The sequence below is a fragment of the Myxocyprinus asiaticus genome, chromosome 29 (assembly GCF_019703515.2).
Source record: "Myxocyprinus asiaticus isolate MX2 ecotype Aquarium Trade chromosome 29, UBuf_Myxa_2, whole genome shotgun sequence".
Lineage (NCBI taxonomy): Eukaryota > Metazoa > Chordata > Actinopteri > Cypriniformes > Catostomidae > Myxocyprinus > Myxocyprinus asiaticus.
In genome coordinates, this window is record NC_059372.1 from 21,588,984 (window position 1) to 21,608,819 (window position 19,836).

The 19,836-nt window shown below is 37.3% G+C and overlaps 2 protein-coding genes across 3 annotated transcripts in view; both read right to left on the reverse strand.

The window, feature by feature from the left end:
• Positions 1–8,484, reverse strand: part of LOC127420073 (receptor tyrosine-protein kinase erbB-3-like) — a 33,139-nt gene extending 24,655 nt beyond the window's left edge. Inside the window, exon 1 of the mRNA XM_051662032.1 lies at positions 7,922–8,484. Coding sequence (XP_051517992.1) covers positions 7,922–8,000 — 79 coding nt within the window. The 5' untranslated portion in view covers positions 8,001–8,484. The remainder of the gene's footprint in view (positions 1–7,921) is intronic.
• Positions 8,485–10,381: 1,897 nt separating this feature from the next.
• The window catches only part of LOC127420071 (serine/threonine-protein kinase WNK3-like), an 86,619-nt gene continuing 77,164 nt past the window's right edge, over positions 10,382–19,836 (reverse strand). For both annotated transcript variants that reach the window (XM_051662029.1, XM_051662027.1), the window contains exons 19-24: positions 19,091–19,173; positions 17,348–17,676; positions 15,804–16,039; positions 14,426–14,524; positions 14,146–14,327; positions 10,382–13,707 (exon numbers count right to left, since the gene is read on the reverse strand). In XM_051662029.1, coding sequence (XP_051517989.1) covers positions 13,153–13,707; positions 14,146–14,327; positions 14,426–14,524; positions 15,804–16,039; positions 17,348–17,676; positions 19,091–19,173 — 1,484 coding nt within the window. In that variant the 3' untranslated portion in view covers positions 10,382–13,152. The remainder of the gene's footprint in view (positions 13,708–14,145; positions 14,328–14,425; positions 14,525–15,803; positions 16,040–17,347; positions 17,677–19,090; positions 19,174–19,836) is intronic.

A 19,836-nucleotide genomic window follows, 5' to 3' on the forward strand; every position in this document is an offset into this window, starting at 1 on the left:
ATGCACTGAGCAGGCTAGATACTGAGCCATGGGGAGCAGAAAAGAACTGTCAAAAGACCTGCGTAACAAGGTAATGGAACTTTATAAAGATGGAAAAGGATATAAAAAGATATCCAAAGCCTTGAAAATGCCAGACAGTACTGTTCAATCACTTATTAAGAAGTGGAAAATTCGGGGATCTCTTGATACCAAGCCAAGGTCAGCTAGACCAAGAAAGATTTCAGCCACAACTGCCAGAAGAATTGTTCGGGATACAAAGAAAAACCCACAGGTAACTTCAGGAGAAATACAAGCTGCTCTGGAAAAAGACGGTGTGGTTGTTTCAAGGAGCACAATACGACGATACTTGAGCTGCATGGTCGAGTTGCCAGAAAGAAGCCTTTACTGCACCAATGCCACAAAAAAGCCTGGTTACAATATGCCTGGCAGACAATTTGCATGCTTCTGCTCGAAAGCTGCGCATTGGATGCTCTTGGACATTCCAGCACGACCCTAAACACAAGGCCAAGTTGACCCTCCAGTGGTTACAGCAGAAAAAGGTGAAGGTTCTGGAGTGGCCGTCACAGTCTCCTGACCTTAATATCATCGAGCCACTCTGGGGAGATCTCAAACGTGTGGTTCATGCAAGACGACCAAAGACTTTGCATGACCTGGAGGCATTTTGCCAAGACGAATGGGCAGCTATACCACCTGCAAGAATTTAGGGCCTCATAGACAACTATTACAAAAGACTGCACGCTGTCATTGATGCTAAAGGGGGCAATACACATTATTAAGAACTAAGGGTATGCAGACTTTTGAACAGGAGTCATTTAATTTTTTTCTTTGTTGCCATGTTTTGTTTTATGATTGTACCTTTCTGTTATAACCTACAGTTGAATATGAATCCCATAAGAAATAAAATAAATGTGTTTTACCTGCTCACTCGTGTTTTCTTTAAAAATGGTACATATATTTCCAATTCTCCAAGGGTATGCAAACTTTTGAGCACAACTGTATGTGGACATACATTTTTGCTCTAGAAAAAAATTGTTTATTAGCTGCTACTAGTTACAAATCAAAAAGGGAAATGGACAATGCACACAGCAGACACGCTTGGGTCTCAGGATGTTAAAAGGAGTTTGTAAAAATGACTCGTGTTTACAGTAATACACTGGTTATGGAAGCCTAGCAGAAAAAATTAGGGTTTCTGTAACAACACAAATGTGAAGCTCATTATTTTGATTTCTTAATGAATTATTTAGTAAAATGTTATTTTATAAAGTTGTTTTTTAAAATTTTCCTTTTGAGGTGGGATTACTTTTATACAGCTGGATTTGAAAGTTACCTAGTAAAGAAAACACAGCAAGTTCTCGCAAGTGAACATAAAAACAGAATTTGCGTTCGCGTTTACCAATAAACACACATCCATCGTTGCATTATAAAATGTGTAAAATGTTTAAGTAAATGCTCACAAAGAACACAAAATCATTACTGTAAATGTGGGGAGCTGGCGACTGCCTGAGATTCAAGAGAACCCAGTGTGCAATTCTGTCGAAGTGGGCGTATTTTGGTAGGGGTTGAATGGTATATTCCAGGGACTGGCAGAGTGTAATGTTCAGCTGCATGTCTGGGGCCTAAGGCAGTATCTGGCTATGAGATCTAGAGGGGTATTATTCATGAACAAAGCGCAGTATTGTCACTTAGCTATAAATGTGTGGCTCTGTTAATGTGTATCTGAGATTGACAGTGACTGTGTGTGTGCGCGCAAGGCTGAGATCATACAACCAGACAATAGGATGAGTGTGAGCGTAGTACTCTATGAAGAGAAGGAGGAGTCAGGAGGGGGTGGGGGGCAGGAAGATATAGGGAGAAAATATATGAGTGAATGCTCTCTTCCAGTTGCCCTCAACACTGGTCCATTCTATCTGCATCATAAATACATCCACTACTGCTGTGTATGCAACCACACCACTGACAGAGACTTTACAACTGCAGTAAATGCACTTTCTCACATGCCGTTCTGAAACTTACAGTAATGAGGCTGGAGGGGACTACATAAACACACAGAATACATAAACAAAGGAACTGTTTGTTACACAAATGCACTATATTCAAATTATTGTCACTTAGGTGAAAGAGCGTATGCTAAATTAATGCACTTGATGTGACATCTATAAACATGGCCTTTTAATTTCTAGTTTCTGGGATAAACAATGGCCCCAAAAGGGCCATTCTTTATTTGCACTGGCAAAATAAAGCATTTTATAAAACTATATCTAACTAAGTGGGATTTACTTTTGCAGAAATATTGCACAAACACACTTTTTGAGTAAAACATTTCACATAAAGAAGTTTGTTAGGTTTGAAATGATAAAACTACTTCCTGGTTATCAAGCCTTACTGGAACATGTCCATAGTTAATATGATACAAAACACCTGTGGTTACTCTGCTAGGTCACCTGTGTGAACTTGAGGGAAACTGACATTATACATCCACTAAAAATCACCTTGACACCAGTTGGTTAAAAGTAATAGAATAATTTGCTTGTGGATGCCACTTGCTTCGACATTTCGTTATCGAAATTCTAAAATTCGGATTTGAAATTCATACATTTTTAAGGTGTGACATAAGTGATAGGTCACTTAAATAGTTATAGGCCACATAATAATGATAATTCTCTCATCATTTACTCACCCTCATGCCATCTCAAACTCTTTCTTAATTCTGCAGAACAAAAACGAAGATATTTTAAAGCATGCATGATGTACTTTGTCCATACAATATAAGTCAATGGGGTCCAAAACTTTCAAGCTCTAAAAGGACATAAAGGCAGCGTAAAAGTAATCCATGTGACTTGAGTGGTTTAATCCATGTCTTCTGAAGTGATATGATCGGTTTTGGGTGAGAGACCAAAATGTAAGTCCTTATTCAATGTAAATCTTGACATCAGCAGTCTCTTTGGCGCATTCATGAGAGTAGCTCTTTCACACTTTTGTATGCGTTTGCGGTTTTCACACCCACTCTGGCTATTTTGAAAAGGCAGATGCAAGTTAAAATGATAGAGTTGCGGGTTGGGATACTTTTAATATGTACTATGGTCGCCAAAATGGCAATAATAGACAATAGAAAATGAAAAAGGAATGTCTTTCTGATGTTTAACGATCCCAGGATCTAGGACTTGAAGCCATCTTGAAGCCTGCACTGTGTTCTGATCGGGCAGGATTTATAGTGAATAAGAACTAACATTTTGGTCTGTTTCTTACCCAAACAAGAAGACGTGGATTAAACCATTGGAGGATTTATATATAAAAACACATCATACATCCTTCAAAATATCTTTGTGTTCCACAGAAGAAAGAAAGTCATACCAGTTTGAGATGGCATGGGGGTGAGTAAATGATGAGAGAATTATCATTTTTGGATGAACTATTTCTTTAAGTGTCCAAAAGTGTCTTTTATATACAGTAATACTTTTTGAGGCCTCTGTAGTTTACACATTGGCTAAACTACCTCTATCAGTCGAGTTTGAATGTGTTATGTGTCCAAGAGCCTTACCACACTAATGAATCGTATTTCAGTGATATGGACAGCTGATTCTAACACCCTCATTCAACAGGCTATGCAGACAGGCACATGTAAAAGTGTACGTGTACACAGCCACATGACTTGTACATATTTGCTGTTGCTTAAGTTATTATCTAGATTGCATATACAGATTCATTCACACACACATACATGATGCCCGGACGCTTATAATTGATGGATTTCAGTCCATTCAGAGTCCTGTTCATTCACACAGGTAATCTTGAGTCAACAGCACCAAAGCCAGGAAGTAGAATCCTGTAAGGAACATACAATAGAACAAATCCAGCAGTGGACAATGACTATAGTTCAAAGAGCATTAACAGCTCAGAATCAGGATGGGGACAGGGCAGGTATGACAGACAGAAGAGTGAGACAAAAAGAGGGCGAGCAAAGGAGAAGTGAAAGAATCCATGAAAGAAAAGCAAAGATATAGGCTCCCATACAGCAGTATAAGTTGACACAAGGAGAAAGAATGAAACTATTTTTAGTGTCATACTGAAATAAGAGCCGCATTGAGATACGGAGCAAAACAAAAAAGACAACTTCCAAAGCACGCAGAAATCCACGCCTATTCATTTGTAGTCTGCAAGTACGGACTGCTCCGAACTAGAGGCCATTAGATGAAAGTAAACATAGTTTCTGTCTTTTTGCTTTTCTTGGAGATCTGCTCAATGAAGTGTTGCATTCCATACCCTGACTCATATATATATATATATATATATATATATATATATATATATATATATATATATATATATATATATATATATATATATACTGCATGTACAGGTTCACAACTGTTACTGTATGATATCGTGCCAACAGGAGAGGTTTTTATTAGGTCAGCCGTGATGTCAACCATTCAAAAGCTTCTCCGTCTTTTTCTCACATTATTAACTTAGTCCATTCCTTCCTATCAAACCCCTTGTATGTTCGAAAAAGGCTGAACTTTGGAGCTGTGACTGTAAAGTATGTGTTTAAAGAGTGGTTTATGATAGGGCAATATAGTCTCCCACCTTGTTCTTTAACAGCTCAGGTACAGCTTAGTGACGTAGTTTGACTGGCGGCAAAATAAGTGATATCAAAGTGATTTGGGTTGGCCATTCACTTCCACCACAGTGCCTTGAGCTAATGTTCTGTGGGAAAAGAGCTATTTAAGGGGAAAATAGTTATTTGTGTCCTAAAGCTCTTTAAGGAGAGGGTGGTTTAATCATTTATTGAGAGTAAATACATCAACTCAACATGTCTCAGCACAGCAGCACAGGTTGAATTTGAGGGTAATTTAAAGAAACAATTAGGTTATGTATAACAAAAAAAAGGTGATTTTTACCTCATTTGTTGTCTGCTGAGATTTGCTCGTAGAAACCCCCATGCAAGGGCACAGCATTCAATTTTTTGGGACATAATAATTAGAATTCATAGACCCCCCCGTTTTCAAATAAGTCCTTCTGCCATTCACATGTCATAAGACAAATGAAGTTCTGATTTAGGGTCAGTTGTGGTCAGTGCCAATTGTGTATCATGTCTAGAAAGCCTAAGTGAGTAGTTGACATGTCAAGCAGTGCCTCTTCATCTTAAATAGTTTTTAACAACATTTTCTAATTATTGAATAACAATTATACATGCAGTTTTATGACTCTATATTAATTGTGGTACTGCATGGAAGATTTGTGTACTTTTAAAAAACAATGGTAGCACTTTACAATAAGGTTCCAGTCGTTGACATTAGTTAATGCATTAGGTATCATGAACACACAATTATCATTATACACTTACTGAGCACTTTAGTAGGAACACTATGGTCCTAATAAATTGCTCAACATGGTCTTCTGCTGTTGTAGCCCATCAGCCTCAAGGTTTGACGTGTTATGCATTCTGAGATGCTTTAGACTTTTTCACAGACTGTGATGAAGTGTTTCCGCCTTATTTAGCAGCGTAACTCTAGCTAACTTTTTTATATGATAATTTTTTTTTTTAATATTTAGTGTAAGTTTATAACATTATGTTTTGTGTTATATTACCCTGGGATTAGTTTAAAAAAATGAATTACCACAGCTGCGAGGGGGTTTCTATTACAGCTGCTGAGAGATTGACAGTATATTTGGCATCATCTCCCATCTGACTGTCTTAATCCTACACTATTTTTTTTTTTTTTTTAATTCAAATGTAATAGTGGATGATTTTTTTGTTTTTGTTTTGTTTTTTTGCTCTTGGAGCAGCTTGCTATGGTCTTCCATTTACTCCCATTCATCGCTGTCGAAGTTTACCCTGCAATTGTTTACTTCTGCGTTCCAAAACCCGGATTGTGAAAAAGGTCTGTTCTGCTCACTACAATTGTACAGAGTGATTATCTGAGTTACTGTAGCCTTTCTGTCAGCTTGAACAAGTCTGGCCATTCTCTGTTGACCTCTCTCATCAAGGCATTTCCGTCTACAGAACTGCCACTCACTGGATGTTTTTGTGTTTTTGGCACCATTCTGAGTAAATTCTAGAGACTGTTGAGTGTGAAAATCCCAGGAGATCAGCAGTTACAGAAATACTCAAACCAGCCCATCTGGCACCAACAATCATGTCATGGTCAACATCACTGAGATCAAATGTTTCCCCAATTCTGATGCTTCACAGTGCATTAACTAATTTTAACGTATACAACTTATGATTTTTAAAATGTATAGTATATGTTGAAATGAACATTAACCAAGATGAATAAATGCTGTAAATGTATTGTTCATTGTTAGTTCATGTTAAAGGAATATTTCGGGTTCAATACAAATTAAGCTTAATCAACATCATTTGTGGCATAATGCTGATTACCACAAAAAATAACTTCAACTAATTCCTCTTTTTCTTTAAAAAAATAAATAAAAATTGAGGCTACAGTGTGACACTTACAACTGTTAAAACTCATGTATTATTTGAGCTGTAAAGTTGTTTAAATCGGGGTTTAAGGTGATACGTCGTCATGGCAACGAAGTTGGATATAACATTACTCAGAAAAGGTTAGCAAGTGATTTTATCACATTAAAATCATGTTAAGATGCATTTTGTTTATGTCTTGTGGCTATACTTTTGAAACAGTGAGTATTTTAATGTTTACGGATTGGCCCTATTCACTTCCACCATAAGTGCCTCAATGTAACCCAGCTTATTTTAAAGAAAAAGAGGAACAAGTCAAAATAAATTTTTGTGGCAATCAACAAATGCTGTTGATTGAGCTTAACTTGTGTTGAACCCGGAAAATTCCTTTAACTTATGTTATTAAATAATGCAAACAAATGGAAACTTATGGTAAACTGTTACCAAAATAATTTATACATATACAGTACTGTGCAAAAGTCTTAGGCACATAAGATGCTTCACAAAAACATTTGTCTTAAGATGGCTTTTTATATTTTCAGCTTCAGTGTGTCAATAGGAAATATACATTTTAGACTCCCAAACATTTCTTTTGCAAATAGAATAGAATAGAAGAACAGGGAGCCCTGCAACAGATGGCATAGACCCCACAGAGCCCCCCACTGAACATCGTGTCAGTCTGAGATTACATGAAGAGACAGAAGCAATTGAGAGAGTCTAAACAGATAGAAGAACTGTGGCAAATTCTCCAAGAAGCTTGGAACATCCTATCTGCCAACAACCAAGAAAAACTGTGTCCAGGTGTACCTAGGAGAATTGCTGCTGTTTTGAACCCAAAGGTGGTCACACCAAATATTGATTTAGCTCTTTTTTAGTTTTGTTTACTCAACTTTGTAAGATGTTAATTGATAAATGAAAACAATTTATGGCATTATTTTTGAAGACATCCTCACTATGCAACATTTTCCCCAAGTGCCTAAAACGTTTGCACAGTACAGTATGTGCATTTTAACCAAAAAATTTATGTTGAAAAAAAAAAAGGTCCCAAAAGTAGTGTTCCATCTATTAACCAATTCAGGAGCAGAAGAACTATTAAACCTAAACAAGTATAAAAAATAAAAATAAAATAAATAAAAAAGGGAAAGACAGACTTGAAAGGGACTAAGCCTACTGAATAGACCAGTATTGCTGGTCACCAGCTTATGTTGTGTTTTGGGAGCTGGTCCTCCATCACTGTATGAAGTTTGAAACTAGCTTAACCAGCTTCATCGGAAAGACCATGCTGGTTAACCAGCAAAGGTTTTAACCAGCATGGCTATGCGGGTCCACCAGCTAGACCAGCACCAAACTAGCCTAGACCAGCATGGGAATTGCATGCTGGTTAAACTGGTCTTTACAGCAGGTCTCATACCTGTTACGCATTTTAAAACCTCCTTACGCCGTTAAACAGCAATAGATCAAAGTTAACATAAAAAAGGAATCAAAACACTTTTATACCTTCTTGTGTTTGTAAAGTGGCTGGCTGAGGGAGACTGAGAAATATGAGCGCGCTGAGCGCGAGCACCCGCTGTCTCATCTTGACTCGCGAGTGAAGGATCGTCTTGAGTTGACATGAGCGCACATACCGCGCGCTGCGTAAAGTCCCGACACAAAGTCCTCCCTTAGTGGAGAACGGGCAATGTATAGATAACAATCCAGTGGAAAAGGTTTCAGATGAAATATCTGCAAAACCAAAAATGCCAAACGAAAAATATCCATACAATTCCTCTAGTTGTTTCTTTTGGCTCCACTCCCTTGAGAATAATCCCTGTCAAGTTATCCGCGTGCCGGTGCGAGAATCATCGTATAATATTTACGAGGCTGAGATTAGATTGGGAGAGTAAGAAGGAAAATAAGATTAAAGTATGACGCAGGTTTGTCACCACTCCCTGAGTGTACATTTATGATGTGCAGATTTGGATTGGCCCGATAGAGCGCTGGCTGTTTACCAATTACTGAACGCGGCGCTTCTCCACCCTAAGAAGGGTGCAACAGTCGGTGACTCACTAAATTATGTTCGCATGCCCCGATAAATAGCTTTCTTTTAGCACATATAGTTATGGTAATTATTGAAGGATTAAGAGGTAATAATAATTCAACAGGTAGCCTATAACACAGAAAATCCAGTCAAACACTTGTCAGAGCCCTGCAGATTTATAAGAGGGACGTCCGTCATTTGCAGGGGGTCTTGCATGACTTCCTTGTTCACAGTGAAGAGAATGATTGTACTCTTGCTATTCAAATGCTTAATTCCCCCATTGATGCATATTGACCGAGCTATCACAATAAACACATTGTCAAGGAGTTTGGTGACTTCTGAACCCGCAGCAGAACATGCCTGACCTCAACAGTCTGTCCACTGTACAGTGGCAAACACTCACATTTGAGAGGAGGCTGAGGCATTGACGATAACGCCAGTTCTGTAATGTTGAACTCCGATGGCACGCTCGGTCTCTCAAATCTGACAGAGAAATCCAGATGATCTTTGTAGTGATTCTGTTTTTGTCCTAGCTAATGTTTCTAACTGAAACTGTAGCTGGATATTTGCTTCTTGTAGTTGCTGCATGCATTGATGGCTATTATCATTGTTTAAAGACTGGGATAACAAATATAAACCCCTGGTTGTTTGTAATACTATGATTATAAGAAAAGCCTCCCTTGTTAACAGCGCCAGAAGTGTTTAAATGAAGTGCGTCGACTATTGTGAGACCTCTAGTGGTATCACGGAACATTACAGGTAGTGTTATTGCAGACATAACACTAAAGTGTGATGAAGGTCGCTTTTTTATTTTCTGGTTGATTGTCGTCCACACATCAAATCAAATCTAGAAAAAATAAATACTACTAATAATAAAAAAAAATACATTCTTTCAAAATCATTTTATATAGGGATGCAAACTCATGAGAGGTGAAAAAGGTGATGAAGTCATTGCGTGTTCTAGATAGGCCCTATATTTTTTTTGTTGATTTGTTTGTTGTATTTAAAGCTTTTTTATTGCATTTAAAGCTTTTTAAGTCTTTAAGCTTAAAGTAACCCTTTAAAATGATTTTAAAATGAATTTTGGGGAAAACAGTTCAACATCTTCAACTCTGCGAACCCAAAAGGTGGCGCTATGTCGTGAAAAAGTTAACGCTTAAAATGTTCAAGTCTCCGAATAAATAAGTCAGGCATATGTGGTATCTTCTGAAAGCTTAGAATCTGAACTTTTCATAGATCACTGCATTTATGTTACATAAAATAACAAAATAAGGCTTGAAAACATCCAAGTCGCAAATCAGCGCCACCTAGAGGTCATGTGGTAGAAATATTAATACGAATATAAGTCTGTCAAATAGCACGTAAATAGACAACTCGTATATCAGATGAAAACTTTCATTCTCAGAAATGCGTCTGTACAATTTATTTTGTTGCCCTAATACCACAGTTCAAAAGATTTTTAAAAGAATCACAAAGTGAAATGATTTCTGTAAAACATAAAGAACAAACGTATCGTTTATGCATCAATCACTGCTGCTGTAAACACCAAATAGCAGTTTTCAAATAAATTTGTCATTTTTTTACTTGTCTGTGAGCTTCTTTGTGTGAATAATCCAATGTTATATCTTGGACATCCAGAACAAAATATGCGGTCCAGCACAAAAAGCATTCTAAACAAATCATCGGAAGTGTTATCGACAATTGATGATAAAATTTTATACATCACCACAAAGGGGAAGACCTCAGCTTTCTAATGACACCTAGATTGAGCTACTAGTCCACTCAGAGGCTGAGATATTCTATGAAACAACAGGAGTGGTGCATGAACTAAAAATTAGACTGAATGTCTATGGACGAACGTGGATCTGTGGCTCTATGGATCTGTGAGGGTAAAATGCGTTAGAGCGCCACATATGAAAAAAAAGAAAAAATGTGACACATTGATGTTTAATGTTTATTTTTGATTAGTTACAAAACATAAATAGAATCAACAGTTGAAGTAGTTACATTTTACAGTAGCTAAATCACCAGCAATAAGTTTACTCCTCTAGATTATTTTTTACTTAAATAACCTTTCATTATTGGTGCTTAGTCAAGTAATTCTGGGGTCCCCCTGGTTTTACCATGCAACTTCACCCAATCAACCCCCCTACTGCAGCAATGATTTCTTTGGCTTATAATTTTCCCAATCACTTGTATCAAATGAATGATCTAAACTTTGAAAATATTCTTGTAATCTCAGGCCAAAAGTTTAGGGTAAAGTTGGAGGCCAGAGGAACTCAAGAAACAGTTTATGACCTGTCTTGTTATCAAATAACCGCAGCTTTCTCAACACTGATCAGTACACAATTTTACATTTTTACAACCCTTGTAAAATACAAAAATAATGCTTTCTTTTAGATTACATTTTGGTAACACTTCCAGCAGAGGGTTATCTTTTTTATTTTCCATTTGTACAGATCAAATGGGTAATGTTTATTTTTTTTAAGACATAACAGCCTTTTACTCACCACTAATGTACCATTGGTTACTGTGAGGATGTAGGTTTTGTCTTTAAAAAAGGACACAAAATACTGGAAACGGGATGATCACAAACCTCTGTATGCAGTGGCCATGTTGACTTGGCTTGACTTAGATGTTTAAAGCAGGCCAAAGTTGTCTGAAGTGCCTTGCTGTCCGACAACTGCTTCGTATTTAAACTCGTCCCTTTTGGGTTTCTTTTAAGAGGTTTAACTCTCATGTACACGAGTAAAACATAGCTGCATGACAATTAGCTGCTGATTTTTAAAGGCTGGGCATTTATATCTTGGTCCAGCAGAATCACATACAGATCTTCAGGAAAAATACACTTCTCTCTGAAAGGTAACTTATTTCTGGATGTTCTCCCAATAAATTTGCTTGGCAGTTATATATACTGGTGGCCAAACATTTGGAATAATGCACAGATTTTGCTGTTTTGGAAGGAAATTGGTACTTTAATTCACCAAAGTGGCATTCAGCTGATCACAAAGTATAGTCGGGACATTACTGATGTAAAAAACAAAGAATTGCAAAAAAGCCACTTTTGAAACAGAAAAACAAAAAGAAAAGGTTAGAGTGGGCAAAGAAACACAGACATTGGACAACAGATAATTGGAAAAGAGTGTTATGGATCTTAACCCTATTGAGCTTTTGTGGGAGCTAGACTGTAAGGTGTGTGAGAAGTGCCCGACAAGACAGCCACATCTATGGCACGTGCTATAGGAAGCGTGGGGTGAAATGTCACCTGAGTATCTGGACAATCTGACAGCTAGAATGCCAAGGATCTGCAAAGCTGTCATTGCTGCACATGGAGGATTTTTTGATGAGAACCCTTTTAAGTAGTTTAAGTAGTTTACATTTTTTTCAAATCATAATAGTAATTTTTCATGTTATTTATGTCCTGACTATACATTATGATCAGTTGAATGCCACTTTGGTGAATAAAAGAACCAATTTCTTTCCATAAGAGCAAAATCTGCACATTATTCCAAACTTTTGGCTGCCAGTGTATTTCTTAGAATGCACCAGAGTAATATCTGGTGAAATCTTGGATTTGATGAGGAATACACCTTTTGCCAGTGTTTTGCTGATGCATTTTGTTAAAAAAAAAGCAAACTCACAGTTCACATATCACAGTTTGGTGTGCACAAAAGCACATTCATTCAGGGCTGTGCAAAATTCACAAGAACAAGAGCAAGCTGAGTTCACTTCACATGAGCTTTCAAAACAGCCGTCTAGTCTTGCACTCTTCACTATGGGATTAATGTTAATATTGTAAACTTTAAAAAGTATGAACGTCTGCTAAAACAGAGAGAGAAATACTGCAATCATATCAGCTAATCTCATTTGAAATCAAATGAAGAACTGAAGAGTTTTTTTTTCTCATAATCAATTGCAGAATGAAGACAATTAGTCCATGGCTATTTATGTTATTCTATAAACCCTCCGCTAGTCTAAAATGTTACAGTTATTTATCATTGTAAAATATAATACATGAGGAGCATGCCTTATCCGTGCACAACACTGTACAACAGTGTTTTGATTGTTTTCGTAGCTATGATGATGGTTGCAAGGTTACTGTTACCATGCTCTGCACTGGAACATGCTGTTGTTGCGACTGCTTATAATCTCACTGACTTTTGAATCCGTTGTGCTCGTTGTCTTTAAGATGGCGCCATTAATGTCTGGTTGTTGTTTCGGTGTGTATATATAAAAAATATTTATTTTAAGCTATACAGATTCACGTCACAACAACACAGAAAAGATGAATTCAAATATCAGTTTCTAATTGCACTTTTGAATTCAAATAATCCTTTAAATTGAAGCATTGATAAATAAAAACAAAGATGATCACACTTGTCAAAAGGTTCTTCTTGCAACATGTCTCTACATAGGGAGAGTTTAGGTCCAACTTAGTTGGATATAAAACTTGACAGTGCGGAAACACACAGAGGATATGTATGGAAAAATGCAACACAAACACGCGCACACACAAAAACACACACAACATAATTTTTACACCCCCATACCCACGCACACCAACACTCAATCACTTGCTACTATTTTCCTTCCTGTACAAGATATACATTAGAGCTGTTTTCCATCTAACATGCTGTTGGTCTGTATAGTCTTGGTCAAGCTCTCTTAACTTCTATCTCTCATTCTTGCTCCATCAAAACATTGCCCCATCTCACTGCTGTTCTAAGGGAAGGGTGGAGGATGAGGGTTTGGCGTGAAGTTTGGCACTGGAAGGCAGAGTGGAGTTTGAGCAGGAGGAAGAGGAGCATGATGAGGATGAGCATGAGCAGAAGGTTGCAGCAGTGACAGTGTCTTGATTGGCAGCGGTGGAGGCAGAGGCAGCTGTGATGCTGGTAGCAGGGGGCAGTGGAGGCCCTTCTGTGGTCATGACAGAGGGGGAGGCAGTGAGGGAAGGCAGCTGCGGAGGCGTGCCGGAGGCTGGCGGCTGCAGCTGGATTTGAGACTGGGGCACGGCTCCTGACAGAAGCTGGACCTGCTGCAGGTGCAGGGGAGACTGGCTGTACTGCAAGGGCTGATGGTGGAGGGCAGGCTGCACATGTGCATTCTGCTGGGGAAGAGGAGCATTAGGGAACTGCGTTGGAGGTGGCTGTGTTTGTCCACCGATGGTGCTATAGGGGGCGGAAGCTATTGTAGACAAGGTGACTGATATTGGAGCACTCTGAGGGTTCAAAGGAGCCGTTGAAAACCATCCAGATGAAGCAGTCGTCTGCAAGAGTATTAAAAATAACATAGTATATCATAGTAAAGTATTAAACCCATAGAGGCTAGTCTGCATCTAAATGTTTTAGATCTTAAAGGTGATGTGTGTAACTTTTTTGATGTTAACCAGCTTAATATGCAAAGTCAACTACAAGTAAGCCATTTTTAAGCCGATTCACCCAAAAAGTGTTAACACTGTGCCTCTGTGACATGATGAAAATGTTGCTCTGTTTGTTTGAGCATCCCGACCAGCCCAACATAGTGACATTAGTGGGTAAACCAATGGCATGAGTTGGTTAGAGGATTTTCTGTTTGTCCAAACAATAGTAGACAGGAGTGTCTGGGAAACCTGTTTGATAACTGCCATTATTTTGTGCATTCACTTTTGGTGCAAAAATTAGACACTTCACCTTTAAACTCTGCATTTGTTATATGAATGCTTTACCTCAGTAGTCTGGCCCCACCCACCCAACTCTTGCACTTGTTGGATCTGTTTGATTTGATTTAGTGAAGGCTTGGGTTGAACAGGGCAAACAGTTTCTTTTGACCACTCGTCAACAAGTTTGTGCAGCTCATCTGTGAATGTGCTCTTTCTGTTGGCAGAACTCTGGGCTGAGGGACTCTGGTCTGAAAATAAAATAATGGAACCGTTAAATAAAGATTCCATTCCACTGATCAATTTTGTATGCATTGATTTGAGGCTCTGCAAGGGGCATATTGCCTACCTCTATAAGCAGTCACTGAAGCTGTCTTCTCTGGCTTGCAGTATGAATGAAGTCTGCTTTGCTCCCCACCAGAATGACTGCTGGACTGCTGAAGACTCCCTTTTTAGTGTTTAAACAAGGAAGAGGGAAAATAGTCAGGGTAGATTATAGTCAAAATGAAATCCTTATGTACCAAATAACCTGCATTAATTAAATGAATAATTCACCCAAAAATCCTGTTACTATTTACTCATCCTCATTTTGTTCAAAACCCATATGATTTTTTTCTCTCACATGGAACACAAAAGGAGATTTTGAAGAATGTCCACAATGCTGTTTTCCATACAATGAAAGTAAAATACAATACAGACCGTCAAGCTACAAAAAGGATTTAAAAAGTATCATAGTCTGTATTGTGATGGTTTGAATGTGCGGAAGCATAAATGGAATTTGCGATCTACGGCAGAAGGCAAGAATTTCACTGAATTCCAACTAAAATTTCAGTCTGTTCCTCACACAAAGCTACTGTATGGCTCTAAAGACTTGGAATATAGCACACAAGTCATATGGACTGCTTTTTAAAAATCCTTTTCAGAGCTTGAAAATCTAAATCATCATCTACTGTTCTTTCATTGTACAGAAAAGAGAAGACTGGATATTCTTCCAATTTTCTCCAGGTTCAATACAAGTTAAACTCAATCGGCAGCATTTATGGCATAATATTGATTACCACAAAAATGTATTTGGACTTTTCCCTACTTTTCTTTTAAAAAAGCAAAAATCTGGGTTACAGTAGGGCACTTACAATGGACGTGAATGGGGCCAATCTGTAAATGTTAAAATACTCACTGTTTCAAAATGCATGTTAACATGCTTTTAGTGCGATAAAATCACTTACTAACCTTTTCTGTGTAAAGTTATAGCCAATTTTACAGCTTCGTTGCCATGACGATGTAATGTCAACAAACCCTAGAACGACTGTAAACATGACAATTTAAACAACTTTACAGCTGAAATAATACAAATGAATTTTTGTATTAAATAATACAAAAGAATTTTACAAAAGAATTAATGTAAGTTATTTTATAAAATTATAAGCTTCACATTTCTGCCTTTAAACCCTCCAAAAATTCACTTCCATTGTAAGTGCCTCACTGTAACCTCGATTTTTGCTTTTTTTCCTTAAAGAAAAGGAGGGACGAGCAGAAATAATATTTTGTGGTAGTCAAAATTATGTCACAAATGCAGCTGTGATTGAGCTTAACGTGTATTGAACCCTGAATATTGCTTTAAATGGAAGATAATACAGGTTGCAAACATCACAAAGGTGAGTAAAATGACAATAGAATTGTCATATTTTCCTTGAAGATGAACTCTTCAATCTGACAGAGAACAGTACCTTGGTGTGTGACTCCGTTGTTATCCATGTGAGAGTGGGGTCGGGGCCGGAGTTTGGCTTTGTTGGGTCGGGGTCTGCGTGGGGAGAAGGCGAAGGGAGAGGAGGGCAAAGGGGGGGTCCTGGGCAGGGTCAGTGGAAGAGGCTGTCTGTGATCTTTAAGAGAGCGAAGCTGCCTGTACAACTCCTGCAGCTCTTTGTTCTGCTGTGCCTGAAGGGATACCACCTCTTTAATGTGTCTACAAAAGAAAAAACAAAAACAAGGAAGGTTGGAGAGAAAAAAAGAATTAGGAGAAAGCAGGACCATTTAAAAATTAATAACACATAGACAACATATCTTTTTAAAAGCAGTATTGTGGACAATTTGCCCCAACACTGCAAAGAATAATTTTTCTACTCAGTATTGTCTTGTTTTCTATTTAAAATATTTAACCCTAGAATGCAAAAAGGGGGTCAAATTACCCAAAGGGGTCTGATGTTTGGATTTGATCAATAAAAATATTTATTTCCTTGATCTTCCATGAAAGCCTCAAAAATCCTGTTTGTGACCCTCACCAATTCCATTTAAATATTTCTTTATCATAGTTTCAGAAAAGTTTATTCAACTTTTTAAAATTTATGACAGATACATTTTGAAGCACTGACATTCACATATTTTAAATGATATTTAAATCAGCTAGCTAGCAAACTAATGCAGCCAATACTTTGGTAGCTAGCACATTTTAGCAAGTTGGTAAGTTTTATCTGGAAATACTGTATTTTTTTAAAAACTTTTTAAAATATATATATATATGACAAATGTCTGAAGCAGAGACATTCAAATATTCTAAATCAGTTAGCAAACAAACTAGTAACAAGTTAATTATAAGCAAAATATGCTCGAATATATAGCAGAGGAGGCTTTGGAAATGTTCAATGAGACACCCATAATGGCTTTGGTGTTAAAATCAGAGTACTCAGATGATGATGATGATGATCCAGACTACAGACCAGGTTGTGCAGGAGATGACTGTCATTGTGAAGTATTGTGTAGTTGTTCGTTGTTTTAATGAGAAGCAAATAAGGTTTAGAACATTCCAGTGGAGAAAGCTGTCTGCACTATTAGATGTTTGAATGTGTTTTTGATAGAGGCTCGGAAAGAATCAGTTCAGTAAAAATTGCAATTATCTGAAAGAATACTGAATTTTATCTTTTAACTTTAAAACATTAAAATTGAACAAATAAAAATGAATTAAAATTTGAAACCATTGTGAAGGATCTAACTCTTAAATCCTTGAAGATAAAGATATAAACAGGATATCTTTCCTTGATAGAAATCCACTGAAACCAATTAGGGTCATTTTGACCCTCTTTATGCATTTGTGTAGGTTTTTTGGGTCATGCATTCTAGTTAAACATTCTTAAAACAAGATACAGTTACTTGAGAAGCTACAACAAGGTATTTAGTCTTGTTTCCTGAGAAATCTAACTAAATTCAGTGAAGTTTACATTTTAAACAAGAAACAACTGTTTGCCAACGTGATAAAAAAAATGCTCCTTTCTCCTACTTCTCTCTCAGCTTATGGAGCTCTCTCCTCAAATCTTCATCCTCAACCTCACTCTCATCATCGCTGCTGCCGAGGGGCGAGTGTGTGTGAATCTTGTGTGGGTGGCTGGATGGTGTAGTTCTCCTCTCCTCTTTCTCGCCATCCTTCCCCTTCGATTTCCTCCTCTCTCGCTCCAGGTCAGGTGAAACTGGGGAGCTGTCCGTCAGATGTTCCTCTCTCTGTTCGGCCTGGGTGACTGAAAAACGGCCAACTTTTTTGTGTGTGACTCCTTGGCTTGGTACAGCTTCTTGTGCTTGAGGGGGCTTTGGGGGCTGGGACACTGGAATCACCTAAGATCAAAGGGGATGGGAATAAGTTGGTACTTCATATGTGTGAACTCCAATTCCTATAAAGTACTTTAATTTAATGTACTCTATTGCAAATTATGAATGGGAGATATATAAAATATTCATTTTGCTGACAATATCAAATTAAGCTACACTGTGATGATTTTTATGTGCTTTTTATTTGGCCACTAAATTTCCATGTCATTAGACTAATTTCATGATTACTCGTTATCACTCTACTCTGAGAGTGTTATGTATTGTATATGTATTGAACAAGCAAAATCTATGATTTAACAAAAATGCCATTAAGAGTTGGACAGTTATATTAATTTCCATGAATCAGTTCAAACTGTTTCCATGAATAGATGAATAAATAGACGATTCATTTACTTCATTTCTTGAAAATGTTCATGGACATCTCCGTGTGGCATTTCTCTTCTCATATACACTACTGGTCAAAAGTTGTGAAACACTTGACTGAAATGTTTCTCATGATCTAAAAAATCTTTTGATCTGAAGGCATATGCTTAAGTGTTTGAAATTAGTTTTGTAGACAAAAATATAATAATAAAAAAAAAGTTTTTGAAATTGATGACTTGGACCAAATAATAAAGAAAAGCAGCCAATAAGTGCCCAACATAGATGGGAACTCCTTCAATACTGTTTAAAAAGCATCCCAGGGCGATACCTCAAGAAGTTGGTTGAGAAAATGTCAAGAGTACATGTCTGCAAATTCTAGGCAAAGGGTGACTACTTTGAAGATGCTAAAATATAACACAGTTTTGATTTATTTTGGATTTTGTTTAGTCACAACATAATTCCCATAGTTCCATTTCTGTTATTCCATAGTTTTAATGACTTTATTATTATTCTAAAATATGAAGAAAATACATTATAATAAGGAATGAGTAAGTGTTTCAAAACTTTTGACCGGTAGTGTATGTAGAAATGTTTTATTAAAAATATACTGAAGTAATTATTGTCTAAATGGTGCACATAACAGAAAATTATTAAATATAATTCTTCCTTGTGTTAATTTAGTGAAAACTTTGGAAAACACACCTTGATTTTTTTAAACTAGATTTTTACCGTTTTTTAATTCTTACATTAAACATTTCAAATGGCTGTTTAGTTGATAAAACGGTTCCTTTTCAGCCATTTCAGAGCAAATTCATAAATATCGGAGATCCTTTTTTTTTTTATTATCTTCCACCCAGCACTATTGCAAACCGAACTGTCCTCATTTATAAATCAAGTAAGAGAAGATAACTCAATGTTGTTTCTATCTGTATTATCAGTATTTCTAACTCTGGTGTAGTGTATTGTCTCATAATGTTTGCTGTTCTTCCTGTCTGACAAGCTTCTGGAAAGGCTGATCGACTGTAGAACATTTTGTATAACAGAATAATGGCAGCACCTGGAAACGTCCTCTGCATGAGTAGGGCTGGATATTTGTAGTCTCTGTCTCATCCTTTATCCCCTGACTGCTGGAGTTGCCATCTTATTAGAATAAAAAAAGAGAAACACAAAAGACGAGGAAACACAACGACAAACATAAAAAAACAGGAACAAACAATTAAAGGGACAAACAATATAATTGGTATAAACACCAAAACACAAGACACAAAGACACACATAAGCACACATAAGCACAAAAGACACAACAGACACAGATATATGGCATTAATAACCACAGCACACCCTTTTTAGCATGAGATCTTTGACTAACAAGCATTCATGCATGTTCACAAGGGATAGTGAGATTACACAGCATGGCAAATTACAGCATCACTGGCAGTCAGTGGACATGAATACAGATATGATTATTATCTAAAATGTCATGCAGAGTGCAATGGGGAATGGGTGTGGGGAGGGGTGGCAGGGAGCAGCTTTAACAGAAAATAAAGCCAGTTCATTGAAAAGCAATTGATGCAGTACAACTTCTAAAACATTTGAGAGTAATAATAAATATAAGTAGTAGTTTGCCACATCCATCCACACTCACACGACTGCATTCATCAGTCTGACTCTATTATCACTGCCTGGAGAGTGGAGAAATCTCCAGTTGACCGACAGTGATACCAGTCAGCATGTGTGATGCCTCTTAATATTCTAGATCTACTGTATGTTTAGTGTTTGTATACAGATGCAATGTATCATTCC